General features: G+C 40.4%; 1 protein-coding gene across 1 annotated transcript in view; it reads left to right on the forward strand.

Annotated features, from left to right (window-relative positions):
• LOC104476617 (zinc finger protein 131-like) overlaps nucleotides 1-14,350 on the forward strand; it is a 37,350-nt gene extending 23,000 nt beyond the window's left edge. The window contains exons 2-5 of the mRNA XM_086769437.1: nucleotides 3,663-4,023; nucleotides 4,126-4,348; nucleotides 9,352-9,482; nucleotides 13,415-14,350. Of these exons, the coding sequence (XP_086625563.1) occupies nucleotides 3,663-4,023; nucleotides 4,126-4,348; nucleotides 9,352-9,482; nucleotides 13,415-14,044 (1,345 nt within the window). The 3' untranslated portion in view covers nucleotides 14,045-14,350. The remainder of the gene's footprint in view (nucleotides 1-3,662; nucleotides 4,024-4,125; nucleotides 4,349-9,351; nucleotides 9,483-13,414) is intronic.
• Nucleotides 14,351-14,657: the final 307 nt, after the last annotated feature.

Genomic DNA, 14,657 nt, shown 5'->3' on the forward strand with positions numbered 1-14,657 from the left:
ACCAAAGGTAAAGGAGAGGGCAAGACCGGAGTGGGAACCGGTGCTGTGGTTTAAAGAAGTCTGCCAAGGGCTGCAACCCCTTCGGGCCGTGACTACCGAGCACTATGGCCCTAACCGGACCTCTTCTAACCGTGTTAGGGGTGAGCTTCCTGACTCTGGTGACGACAGTGAGTAACTGTAGTCAGTGTGTGGTGACCACAAGGAGGGGAAGAATAACCTCCCTGACTTTGGTCTATCATACTATTTATGACTGTAAGGGTCAGAAGTTGGGAAACTGTATTAATAACTGGATGTAATATACCTTGTGAAACAAAACTGTATGCTATGATCCAAAAGAACTCCCTTATCAATATTAGGTGAAAATTAGAACAAACGAAATCTATGGGACAGGAGAAGACCCAGGCATTGTTTTGAATTTAAAAAAAAATTAAAGAAACTCAAGAGAATCAATACAACACCAGTTATTGTTTAACTCTTTTTATCATGAGATGAAAACAGGAGTGAAATATGAAATTCCCAAAGTTGATAAAAATATAGTTGTGAATCTTGCAGAAAACATAGCTAAATCATTACATGTAACTAACTTATGTTTGTGGTGGAACAAATCAAGGTGAACTATGGCCATGGGAGGCTATGGAAAGCAACATAAGTGAGCCCCAAATATGGAAAACAATGGGAAAAGGTAATAGGAAACAACGATGGGTACTCCAAACAAGTATAATTGGAAGAAGTTGTTGGCAAAATTTAAGGGACAATGGGAGTCAAGTAGGTAACCTGGAGTGTGAAGGAGGTTACCTATGGAATGAAACTCGGAATAATTGGGATAAGTGGCAAAACCCCCTGGAAATAAATAATCAATTTAAGAATTGAACCAATGGAACAAATATACCAAATGGTTGGCCAACTCCTGAAGGACATTATTGGATTTGTGGCAAATCAGCTTATGCATATTTGCCAAAGAATTGGACAGGATCCTGTGTATTAGGAACTATAAGAACCAGTTTTTTCCTGTTACCCATAAATAGGGGAGAACGGCTAGGGGTTCAGGTGTATACTGAAGCTGAAGAGTTAAGAAAAAGGTGCCATAAGCGAGACTTACAGATTAGAAATTGGAAAGATAACGAATGGCCTCCTGAAAGAATCATTGCCTATTATGATCCAGCTACATGGGCAGAAAACGGATCCTGGGGCTACAGAACCCCAATATATATGCTTAATAGAATAATAAGGTTATACAAGCTGTAGTAGAAATAGTTGTAAATAGAAACGGAGATGCACTTGGATTAATTGCAAAACAGAACACCAAGATGAGAACTGCCCTATATCAAAATCGCTTAGCTTTGGATTATTTGCTAGCACAAGAAGGGAATGTTTGTGGAAAATTTAACCTTAGTGATTGATGTCTAGAAATTGATGATGAAGAAAGAGCTATAACTGAGCTTGTAAAGGAAATGAAGAAAACTGCGCATGTTCCAGTTCAGACTTGGAATGGAATCAATTTAGGGGAAGTATGGGAGACTTCATGGGCGGTGATTGGCTTACAAAAATTGGAATAGTTATATTGGGGATATGTGGAGGATTATTAATAATTCCATGTTTAATACCTTGCTGTACTAAGCTAATATATTCAGTGATACCTATTGATCCAGAACCAGGGAAAGAAAGAAACCATTCCCTGATAATGATAAAAACAAAAGAGGATCTGGAATTAACATCAATTCAGCAAGTGTTAGCAGGATTGGAAACAAAAACACGAATCAATACCAACAAAAAGAAGATGGGGGATTGTGAGATATGTTCACCTGATTTGTGTTAATGTGAAGCAATACTAGGGTTGCATGGTGAAATGTGACCCTCTCTGTATATGGAATCTTTAATTATCCTGTTTGTTCTTATATAGCCACAGGCTTAGGGGAAACAGATTGTGAGCTCCCCAAAAAAAGGAGGCAGGCACGATGGGGGGACTGGGAGAGGTTATAAATACTGTAACTGTATTGCTTCACATTAACACGAATCAGGTGAACATATCTCACATTATGTTACAAGGAAACAAATGTCTTGCTTAACAAACACACATGCAAACCAGTCTATTCTTAGAGCTATTTCCATTGTTCATGAGCTATTACCATTGTCCTCTGCACAGGCACAAAGCAGGCACTAAATGTGAGGGGTGGTCAGAAGCCCCCTCCTCAGATGACTGCTGTGTGACCCCTGGCCATATTTGGCAAGTCGTTAACAGGGGCCTGGGGAGCTTCTGTCCCACAAGGGCCTCCACCTCCAAACAGGGGCCTGGGGAGCTGCACATCCCCCGTGCAGCCTCCACCTCCCCTATGTGGACTGCAGGCTGCACCTGGTGCCACAGCCACAACGTTTGAGACATTAACTCTTTCAGTCCCTGACATATAGTTGTGTTGTATGTGTGTATCCCCATTTGAAGTTTCACACCTGAGCCACACAATGTGCTCAAGGACAGTAGTCTCCTCTTTGCTGAGCAGATTATTATTTTGGTATGTGATCCTGGAGCTCCTTGCAGTAATGTGCAAGGAAACTGTCACCTTCTAGACATCAGAAATTCAGGCTAGATTAAACTCTGAGTTTAGCTGCTCTGTCTTCCTCCATCTGAATATAGTAAGGTGCAATTTAATAAGATGCATCCTGCATTAGGTCATTAGCCACATACGTCATATGATGTACAGATACTGGAGAAAACCGTTATCTCTCCTATTACTAGAAAACCTGAAAGTGATAGGGAGTAGGTTACATAAAAGGATTCATCAGGCTGCAAAGGTAGGTAAAAGCACAAATTACTCTTGTCAGTCTGATTTGAGGGGAAAATAGACACTCGTTTTCGAAACTGATAATCAGTAGTAAAAACTCCAGCGTGTAAGTGCTGTGGATAATCATGAGAGTGTGACTTGAAAGCATTGGTCCACTCAGCATCCCATTTCAAACACAGAGAACGCTATCCCTGACATCTTGGAGGAAGGAGATTGTGTATTTATGGTGCAAGGAGAAGAGGAACAGAGCTGGAGGTTGTGTTTAAGCCCAGAAAATTAAACTAGAATACTCTCTCCACATCCCAGTGGCTTTTTTCTTTTTTTTTTTTTTTACCTCAGCTGCTAGCTGTGCTTTCCTTAAGTACAAGATGTTATAATAATCATTGTGTGAAGTCAAAGCTGTAGTGTTTTCTAACAAGCTGTAAGCGCTGCAGACAATTGCATGCACTCCAGAGTTTAAGAGGTGAATAGTGTAGGAAGGACTTGAATCTTATTTCTGAGTAAGCAGGACAAAGAACTCCTTCCTTTGGGGAAGTTTTCTTTCCAAGTATAGAATTTCACAAGTTTCTTAGATAAACTTATGTCATTAGGCTAACTGGCCTTTCTTCTTGATAGGTGATGGATATTGTATCGTTCAAGTGGAGCTATTTAAAACACTTTAGTAACCTTATGTCAAATGCTCCACAACTTTAACCATGCTATTCTACAGCTCTAAGGAGTATAGATTAAGGACAAATTAGCTTCTGAAATGCATGCAGGTTATGTGGTCATTCAGCTTCTTTGAGAAACAGCTAGCGAGTGTTTAATGCAGAAGCTCAGTATCAGACAGGAATTGTTATATAAGTGCTTATGGATCTTAACTATGTTTATGCAAATGCTTTGCAGGAACAAAGAAAATTCATCACCCTTAGAATCAAATCAAATGCAAGGTAAAAATAAGCCGAAAAAGAGGAAGATAGCTGAAACCTCTAATGTTATCACAGAAACACTGCCATCTGCAGAATCGGAGCCTGTTGAAATTGAGGTTGAGATTGCTGAGGGGACAATTGAAGTAGAAGATGACAGCATTGAAACACTTGAAGTAGCTCCTGCAGAGCAATCTATAAAGTACATACAGACAACAGGTACATCAGATGAATCTGCTTTAGCTCTTTTGGCAGATATCACCAGTAAGTATCGTCAGGGAGAGACAAAATGCCAGATCCAAGAAGAAGCGGATAGTGCAACTGATCCCTCATGCAAACAGGTAGAAGATATTGAAATTGTGGAACTTCAGCTGTCACATGTGAAGAATTTATTCCACTGTGAGAAATGTAACCGTTCATTTAAATTGTTTTACCATTTTAAGGAACACATGAAAACACACTCTACTGAGAGTTACAAGTGTGATATATGCAATAAAAGGTACCTACGAGAGAGTGCTTTGAAACAGCATCTCACCTGTTACCACCTTGATGAAGGTGGTGCCAGCAAGAAGCAAAGACCTGGCAAAAAAATACATATATGCCAGTACTGTGATAAGCAGTTTGACCACTTTGGACATTTTAAAGAGCACCTCCGGAAGCACACAGGTAAGAGCACTGCTATGGTCCTGTACTTGTGGCTTTGGCTCCAGCATTTTGGAGTTTTGCCTGTTTTGGGGAAATAGAAAATATGCTGAAGAGAACATGTGAGTCCTGAGTACTAGAAATACTTGGCTTCTAGTTACAACTAAAATGCTAGTTTGGGTTTTGTTTTTGTTTTTGTTTTTTAATTTTCCATTGATATAAACTTTGAGGGATTGAGATGGTTAAAAATAGGCACCTAAAACCAGAAAGCACTAATCAAGCTTCTCTCTTAAGTCTATTAAATCTTAAATATTTTTTTTCAAAATAATTTCTTAAAGCATGTTTTTGTCTTCCAAAGTACCAAGCTGAGGAGCTACTCTTATTTTCACTATTCTACTAGTAAATGTTTCTGTTGAAATATGATCTGAACTGTGAGCTTCTCGGTGGAATACACGGTTAGTTAAAGGGTTTCTTTAACTAACAGAACTTCTGAGCAAATGCCTATTAATGTATTAGGCATAAAATACCCCCTTAACAACTTGCTCTTGTACCATCTTGTTTGAAAATTTCATCCTTGCTCTTGACATCTCATCGATGATTTAATTTTCGATGTTATTAACATAGCACAGCATTTCTAGTGACTATAGTAGACTTTTGTTACTGTAAAATCTGCCTCTTTGAAATCTGGATAGCATCTCGAGTACAAAACGACTTGTGCTCTCCTTCTTCTATATAATATAGCCCCTTAAAAGTTGCATTTATAAAAAGTCTTTGGCAAATCCTTACCCATTATGAAGTAGGGAGTGTTTCTCCCTTATGATCAAGTCAAATACAGGTTACTTAAACTTTTCTCTGAAAATACTTTTGTTGTGGTGAATTAACAGAGTAACCAAAATATTATAGTATGTTGATTGCTGGATTTTGAGGATGAAGCAACTTAGCATATCAAAGGAGATGCAGACTACTTTCTAAATATTTATTGATACAAGTATAACACATGGAATCTAATTCCTTCCAGTTCAGCTTTTTGAAAGACTTAATCTTAAAATTAAACGAGATACTACCATTTAACTGTGGTCTCCTAAGGTCAGTGTAAAAAATCCCATTGAGCCAAAGGCTTTCTAAGTTCTTAATTCTGTATAGCACTAGTTGAATATGAAAATGAAATTAAAATAAAAAAAAGAAAGAAAATGTCCTACAAAGTATTTGATCCTGTTGCTGCTTAATCACAACACCAGCAATAACATGAAAGTATCAATTTGAGCAGAAATAGACACCTTATCAGGGTTGGTAATTCTTTTTGATGTAGGAATTTGACCTTACCAATGACTATTATATTTGTCTCAATAAAAGAAAGGAAAGAGAACTATGGAGTTTCTTTCTCATGCATGCATACAGTGCCTTAAGCAGCTTTTGAGTCTCTGGAAAAAAACCTCAAAATTGTCTTGTATGTCATATAACTGAATGTACTAACAAAGTAATCTCCAGAACTTATGAAGAGGGAGGTTTTTTGGCCTGATCTAATGATTCTCTTTTTTTTTTTTTTTTCCCTTTAAGAAAATGAATGAGATTTCACTTGCCAATCATAAGTAACTCATAGGACAGAAATTCTGCAAGGCTGCACTTAAATAATGTGTATCTGTTGAGTTCATTAGCTCTAATTTGTCTTACACAAGAAGAGTGATTTCATCACACAGAAATCAATCTTAGAATGAAGCAATATGCTTGTCTAATCCTGGTATTTTGCAAAGTTTATATCCCCTAGCAGGAAGAGACACTAAACAGCTTTGATTCCCTCTGATTTTACTGTGAATTTTGACTGCTGATTATTTATCAATGTTAGACCTTCTTGATTTTTTTTTTTTTTCTTTTTATGGAATATGTGTGTGTACTCACATGAGCGAAGGTGGAAGTGAAGGAGTTGTGATGTGCTCCAAGCAGCCAAATTAATCAGTCCTTGTCTGAAAACCCTGTAACTGAAGTAATTTGTATGCAGATTATGCAAACTTATTAGGAAAAAATAATCAAGATCTTTGCCATTCTTCATAAATCTAAAATATGTTTTTCAGGAAGTATATTTTGGACTGAAAATAACATCTTCCATAGGAGTGAATAAATGAACTCTATTTACATACCTTGAATAAATGACCCCAAGAAGTTCATTTGATAAAAGTCTGCCTGGGACAACACACAGACACCAATAAACAAACAAACAAAACAGGTTTACTATTTTTCTCTAAACCGAAATAAAAGTCACTATGTTGTTATGAATGCCTTTGGGTTAAAAAAATATTTATTTTGGGCAGTCTCCTTCCTGTGACTAAAGGATTATAAAGGACCAGGACAATATTGGACTGTCTTAGGTCAGAATTTCTGTCCTGTGAGTTACTTAACACCCATTCTCAGAAATGGAAAAAAGATAATTGTTAGATCAGGCCAGAACCCTCCCTCTTTATAAAATCTCACTTAGGTGAGACTAAACTCGTAGCTGGATGACACCCGGGGGAAGAGAAGCAAGTTGTCACCTTTAGCAGAGGAGTTTATCCCTCAGCTCACCAGTGTGATTCTCAACCTAGAGGCAGGCTGACATGCTCTCTGTGTTTTCCATTGCTGCTGTGACCAGTGCAGCCAAGGTCGCAGTGTTGATTTGCACTGTGAAAGAAGCCACACAATGTCTTTTGGCCTTTGGATATTGCCACTGTTGTCTTTGAATTGTCATTTTCAGATACTTTTGGCAGAATACATTGAAGATTACTGAAGAATTTGAGTAAGAATAGAATAAATTTATTCTTGACTGAGTGGTGCCTTGCTCCAAGTAACTCTTTAAATGTGACCAGATCACAGGGCAGGTGAAGGTCTGTGGTGTGAGTTTTGTTCTGTAGTATCCTCTTGGCTCACCAACGTATTTGGTTGTTCGCGCAAAGTCCGTGATTTTTAATCTACAAGACTGATGGCAGTTCAACATCCTCTGCATTACCTGTACAACAATCTCCAAAAACATAACCTTTTATAACCATTAAGGGGAATATTCCCACCATTTAACATTTTTCTGTGGCCTTTAGGTGTATAAGCGAGAATTATAGGCCACTTGTGGATTTCTTTTGAAAAGCTAGTTAGGCACTTCTGAATATCTTTATTTCTGAAAATACAGGTTTATTGGCTTTCCAACTCAGTAGTCAATAACTGCTTCATTCCTGAAAATGTAGGCTTTTAAACTTAATCTAGCTAGAATAGATTCTTACATTATGCACTGAAATGTCTCAGCCTCTTTTGGAGTTCATTAAGTAGTTTGTTTCAGTTGTTATGTTGGTATCAGTACCTCCATAGATTAATTATCAAACTTTCAGAAGAAATACACTGTTCCTAATTTTTTGTACTTGAATTTCATTGTGTTTGTGCATGATGAAATTAGTAAACAGAGACACTAGTTGTTCTTTGTTACTACTTGATGATGGTAATAACAATATACTACTTTGGATTAAAGTTTTGGGGTTTGTTTTGTTTATTTTAATACTGATGCATTATTACTTCATGGTCATTCTGTTCCAATTTCTTTTTCTGGAGCTCAGTTTCAGCTGTCAAGCATAAGCTGTTATTGTTCTTGAAAATAAAACTTTATATTATGTAAATACTTCCTCCTTTACTGTGTCACTTTGTATATACTAATGTTGAGTCTTTACCTGTTAATATTATCAAGTGAAAAGAGAGAAATAGCTGCTATTTCTTTAAGATATTTCATCAGAATAGTAATCTAACTTCCATAAAAACCCAAATGTATCTTAAATGGCACTGGTAATTATCTTACATTGTTATTTGGTTTGGTTGTGGTTTTTTTAATAAATGAGAGTTATGACTCCACGTTAGGTTTTTGCCCTTTTGTTTACATAGAATCATAGAATGGTTAGGGTTGGAAGGGACCTTCAAAGGTCATTTAGTCCAACCCCCCTGCAAGGAGCAGGGACATCCCCAACTAGATCAGGTTGCTCAGAGCCTCATCCAGCCTGGCCTTGAACGTTTCCAGGGATGGGGCCTCTACCACCTTTCTGGGCAACCTGTGCCAGTGTTCTATAACCCGCATCGTAAAAAATTTTTTCCTAATTTCCAATCTAAATCTACCCCCCTCTATTTTAAAACCATTACCTCTCATCCTATCGCAACAGGCCCTACTAAACAGCCTTTCCCCATCTTTCTTGTAGGCCCCCTTGAGGTACTGGAAGACCGCTATCAGGTCTCCCCGGAGCCTCCTCTTCTCCAGGCTGAACAGCCCCAACTCTCTCAGCCTGTCCTCATAAGAGAGGTGCTCCAGCCCTTTTATCACCTTTGTGGCCCTCCTCTGGACCTTCTCCAACTGGTCCATGTCCTTCTTGTGTTGGGGGCTCCAGAACTGGACACAGTACTCCAGGTGGGGTCTCACCAGGGCAGAGTAGAGGGGCAGAATCACCTCCCTCGACCTGCTGGCCACGCTCCTCTTGATGCAGCCCAGGATGCGGTTGGCCTTCTGGGCCGCAAGGGCGCATTGCCTGCTCATGTTAAGCTTCTCATCCACCAGCACTCCCAAGTCCTTCTCCTCAGGGCTGCTCTCAATCCATTCCCCGCCCAGCCTGTATTTGTGCCTGGGATTGCCATGACCCAGGTGCAGGACCTTGCACTTGGCCTGGTGGAACTTCATGAGGTTGGCACGGGCCCACCTCTCCAGCCTGTCAAGGTCCCTCTGGATGGCATCCCTCCCTTCCAGCGTGTCGGCGGCACCACACAACTTGGTGTTGTTGGTGAACTTGCTGAGGGTGCACTCTATCCCACTGTCCATGTCGCCGACAAAGATGTTGAACAGGGCCGGCCCCAGCACGGACCCCTGAGGGACGCCACTGTCTTTTCTTGTCTGTCTTTTCTTCTGTAGAATAATCCAGTTGGCCATATCTTTACAGCGTATTTATCAACCTACACAAAAGGGAGAGGGGAAGAAGGGAGAGCTGACTGAAAGCTGGCTGGTTTTATATGCTTACAGGTCCCTGTGTCTGTCTTAACAGGTGAAAAACCATTTGAATGTCCAAACTGCCATGAACGTTTTGCTAGGAATAGCACACTCAAATGTCACCTGACGGCCTGTCAGTCTGGAGCTGGAGCTAAAAAGGGAAGAAAGAAACTGTACGAATGTCAGGTGAGTGATAGAAGTAGCAGAGCCTGAGGCTAGATACCTCCTTCCTGTGCTGAGGGAGTGTGGGAGTACTGAGCAGGAAAGGCAACGAGAGTGGGCTTATGTCTCCAATAACTTATTTTAGTAAAATAAATTATAAAGATTGCATTCAACCACAACATGAGGGTAAATTCTTATATCTAAGTAGTTCCATTTAAAATATGGAATTACTGATATGAAGCTTCATAATACTTTATTAATCAGAGAGATTATTGTGGGTAGGTAAGTGTTCATCTGCATCTTACTGGTCTTTCTGCTTCCTTTTCAAGGTTCTTGATGCACTGACCTAGGCCTTTCCTGCTTGTGAGCATGCTTCACTAAAGTCCAAAATACAAAGTACTACTTTATTTCCTATTTTATTATTCTTCTGTTTGGTACCAACATATTGACTTTGCCTGGAAAGTCATTCCAACTTATGATGACAATCTGTAATGTCTTTTAAGCAAATATAAATGCTGTAGATGGATAGCTAGGGTACTTGGTCAATATACATAGCTGACATTTGAAAAGTTGTTCAGAAGAATGTTACTTGCTTTTAAAAGTTGATTCTGAAAAGCTAGAAAATATAAGATCTGAGGTTGGTTGTAGCATTTTTATTTACCATTTTGCTACTCAACTGCTGTGACAGTTTCAAATAAGAACACCCTTCCCCCTTCCCCCCCCTTAAGGCTCTCACCTTATTCAGTTCACAGAACAGCTGTGGTTTGAGGTTAAATTGCATTGTGTAGTAAAGAAAACTGCTGGATATTGGCTTTATTTGTTTCAAAAAATGAGAGTGATCTTATTCATAGAAAGCAGAGAATACTACAGAAGATTAATGAATTGTGTGTTGCTAATCAAATAATTTAATCATAGAATCATAGAATCATAGAATGGTTAGGGTTGGAAGGGACCTTCAAAGGTCATCTAGTCCAACCCCCCTGCAAGGAGCAGGGACATCCCTGACTAGGTCAGGTTGCTCAGAGCCTCATCCAGCCTGGCCTTGAACGTTTCCAGGGATGGGGCATCCAACACCTTTCTGGGCAACCTGTTCCAGTGTTCTATAACTCGCATCGTAAAAAATTTTTTCCTAATTTCTAATCTAAATCTACCCCCCTCTATTTTAAAACCATTACCTCTCGTCCTATTGCAACAGGCCCTACTAAACAGCCTTTCCCCATCTTTCTTGTAGGCCCCCTTGAGGTACCGGAAGACTGCTATCAGGTCTCCCCGGAGCCTCCTCTTCTCCAGGCTGAACAGCCCCAACTCTCTCAGCCTGTCCTCATAAGAGAGGTGCTCCAGCCCTTTTATCATCTTCGTGGCCCTCCTCTGGACCTTCTCCAACTGGTCCATGTCCTTCTTGTGCTGGGGGCTCCAGAACTGGATGCAGTACTCCAGGTGGGGTCTCACCAGGGCAGAGTAGAGGAGCAGAATCACCTCCCTCGACCTGCTGGCCACGCTCCTCTTGATGCAGCCCAGGATGCGGTTGGCCTTCTGGGCCGCAAGGGCGCATTGCCTGCTCATGTTAAGCTTCTCATCCACCAGCACTCCCAAGTCCTTCTCCTCAGGGCTGCTCTCAATCCATTCTCCGCCCAGCCTGTATTTGTGCCTGGGATTGCCCTGACCCAGGTGCAGGACCTTGCACTTGGCCTGGTTGAACTTCATGAGGTTGGCACGGGCCCACCTCTCCAGCCTGTCAAGGTCCCTCTGGATGGCATCCCTCCCTTCCAGCGTGTCGGCGGCACCACACAACTTGGTGTCGTCGGCGAACTTGCTGAGGGTGCACTCTATCCCACTGTCCATGTCGCCGACAAAGATGTTGAACAGGGCCGGGCCCAGCACGGACCCCTGAGGGACGCCACTCGTCACCGGTCTCCACATGGACATTGAGCCGTTGACCACCACTCTCTGAGTGCGGCCATCCAGCCAACTCCTTATCCACCGAGTGGTCCGTCCATCAAACCCATGTCTCTCTAGTTTAGAGAGAAGGATGTTGTGCAGGACAGTGTCAAAAGCTTTGCACAAGTCCAGGTAGATGATGTCAGTTGCTCGTCCCTTGTCCACCGATGCCGTCACCCCATCATAGAAGGCCACCAAATTGGTCAGGCACGATCTGCCCTTGGTGAAGCCATGTTGGCTGTCACCAACCACCTCCTTGCTCTCCATGTGCCTTAGCATGGTTTCCAGGAGAATCTGCTCCGTGACCTTGCCAGGCACAGAGGTGAGGCTGACCGGCCTGTAGTTACCTGGGTCTTCCTTATTCCCCTTTTTAAAAATTGGGGTTATGGAAGACCCAGGTATCAGAAGTTTCACTGATGCTGTTGCATTGTTTAGTTGTTATGCTAGTCCGAAGTTAATTCTTGGGAGCGTACCTTGGTCTTAAAGAGAAATTCGTTTTGAACATGAGAACTACTGTATAACACAAAGTTGTACCTAGTAGCTTCATTGAAGATATTGTTTTTGTCTTTGTGACCCTTTGGTTTAATTGCTTCACCTCATAGCTTTCTCTGTTACAGATATTGTGGATATGAGTTAGTGTTATTTCAACCTGCAGCAACTACAGCAATCCTTGGATAAATTTTTCTTAATTTTTTTTCACTTTAGAACTAAATTTGAATAGTGTTCAATAAATAAAATCTTGGCTCACTGAACAAAGAGGAGAAAACAAAATTGCACTTGCTTGATGAGCACTTTTGGTGCTCTTCATTGTATGCCTTGAATACTGAATTAGGCTCCACATGGCAAGAACAGTAATTATGTGCTTGGGCATTGCTGATAGTCATAACCTTTATGTATGACTAAGTAATTTTGAGTGCTTATCTATAAGGTTAGTATTTTAAGAAGTGTATGTGTAACTTCTTTCTAAAGAGTGAGCCTGAGGGGGACAAAAAGCATGTCACTAGCGTCACAAACATGGTTTTAAGACTTCAACAGCAAAATGGGGATATTCAGCTCCATTACATAGATCTGTTCATTGAGTTAATCCCTGTCAGATACTCCATCATCCTTCTGTGCTGTTGCTGAAAATTGAGGAGATGAAACATTCTGTTTCAAAAATATTTGCCAACAGTGAAGGGGTGCCAACAGTGAAATGCATGTTCTTTGCTTCTTTCTGCAGCGAAGAACACTTGCATGGACAAAGACCCCTGAGCCTGTTTCTTTACTCTGAGCCTGACCCTCTAACCCACTCCTCTCTCTTCTACCCTGGCACCTCATTCATTTCTGCAGTGTCTTTGTATGCTGTTTTCAGGCTACTTACCTCAGTGCCAGCTGAAGGGAAGGAAGTATGCTCAAGTGCTTTGTGAAAATAGTGTGTCTGCAGTCAAAGCAGTACTTTTAGCTGGAAGAGACTTAAAGGAATGGAGTTTTAATAAATTTTTATCTGCTGAAATCACTTAAGTATTTTTTTGAAATGGCAAAATGGGAGAGTTTAGTCTTGCTAGGTAAATCTTACAATGCCATGAACAAATGAAAGCTGATAAGGAAAAGTTGGCTAGTAGTACTGCATCTAGAACTTCAGTAAAAGGACAGTTTGTATTACGCTTTCATCATACGATATTATTACATAAATAGCTTTCCACCCAAAATTCTAGCACCAAACATTTATTGGGATGTGAATCTATATGTGAATTTCACATAAGGTTAAAATAAGAAAACTTTCAAATGCTATACTGAGTCATAAAATTTGTAGATATCCTGTGTATACACAACTCAAAATGGCACACTTTCTTAAAAATAAATAAATACCAGATCTTCTGTTCATCTGAGGCTGACTCCTCAGCTTTTACCTCTACATATATGTTTTTTTAATCCAAGTAGCAAGAAGCTACACTATGGGAAGCTATGGTCTGAAATAGGCACTATACTTTGTCATATTTCTGTTGGCACTGTTTAACATACTGTATCTCTTGTTTCAGGTTTGTAACAGTGTGTTTAACAGCTGGGATCAATTTAAAGATCACTTGGTAATACACACCGGTGACAAACCCAACCACTGTACCTTATGTGATTTGTGGTTTATGCAAGGCAGTGAGCTGAGAAGGCATCTCAAAGACATACACAATATTTCAGAACAAATAGTGACAGAAGAGGTTCTTCCAGTGGAAGCTGTGGAAGCTGAACCAGTAACATCAATGACTATAATAGAACAAGTGGAGCAAGTCCATGTCCTACCAGTAATTCAGGTACAAGTGGATCCTGCACAGGTAACTGTGGAACAGATGCACCAGGATCTCGTACAGGACAGTCAAGTGAAAGGCACACAGATGGAGGAACTGCAAGAACAAGTGCAAATTAGTTACTTGGGAGTTGAACACATTCAGACTGAACAAGGTGCCGAGGTTCACGTGGAGCATGTAAATCAAATACAGATGGAAGAAGTACAGGCAGAACTTATAGATGGAACAGACCTGGAACAAGTAGAATATGAAAATGTTGATCTAGGAGAAGCAGAAGAAAAGGAAAGTAGTCAAGTAGATGATGTAGATAAGGAAGATAATGAACAAGCTGAAGACTTAAAACCTCAACAATTAGTGGACACAGAATGAAAAGGTGGATGACTAGGATAAACAACCACACTGTGCAGATTTAGGAATGAAATACCCAATTGTTTTTGTTAGCTTTTACATTGGTTTTTGAACTGTCAGTGATCGCCTTTCCAATATGCTGTCCTTAGGAAGCTGGACAAGTGGAACAAAGTTAGCTTTCTTCATGTACAACTAAACTTCTCTCATATGTGAAAAATTATTTTCCCATTCATGTAATACCCTGGAAAAGAAACTACCACAGAGATGGACAACTTTGTGAGGATTTTAATAATTAATTGCTTGTATCACTGTTACACCATCCCTGGATATATGTAAGAGTAACTTTACCTCTTTTCCTCTTGCCATAGAAGCAAACTCTTGTTATACATTTCCAAGATGTCTGTGGCAGAAGAATCAGTAAAATCTGGTGGGTTCTAATGTAAGTGGCCAATCGGGTACCTGTGAATTGTCTGGGCAGACTGTTTGCTATTTCCTAACAGCAGTCCCTAACTTTCAGGCTGGGAAAAAAAACATTGTTGCTGGAGGTCTCTGAGCCCAAAAATCTTGTCCCTTTTCAACACTGACTGGTTAAATTTCCACAAAGCTCCTAGAGTGTTCAAGAACCTAGTTCAGT

Source organism: Chlamydotis macqueenii, chromosome W (assembly GCF_036417535.1).
Source record: "Chlamydotis macqueenii isolate bChlMac1 chromosome W, bChlMac1.mat, whole genome shotgun sequence".
NCBI lineage: Eukaryota > Metazoa > Chordata > Aves > Otidiformes > Otididae > Chlamydotis > Chlamydotis macqueenii.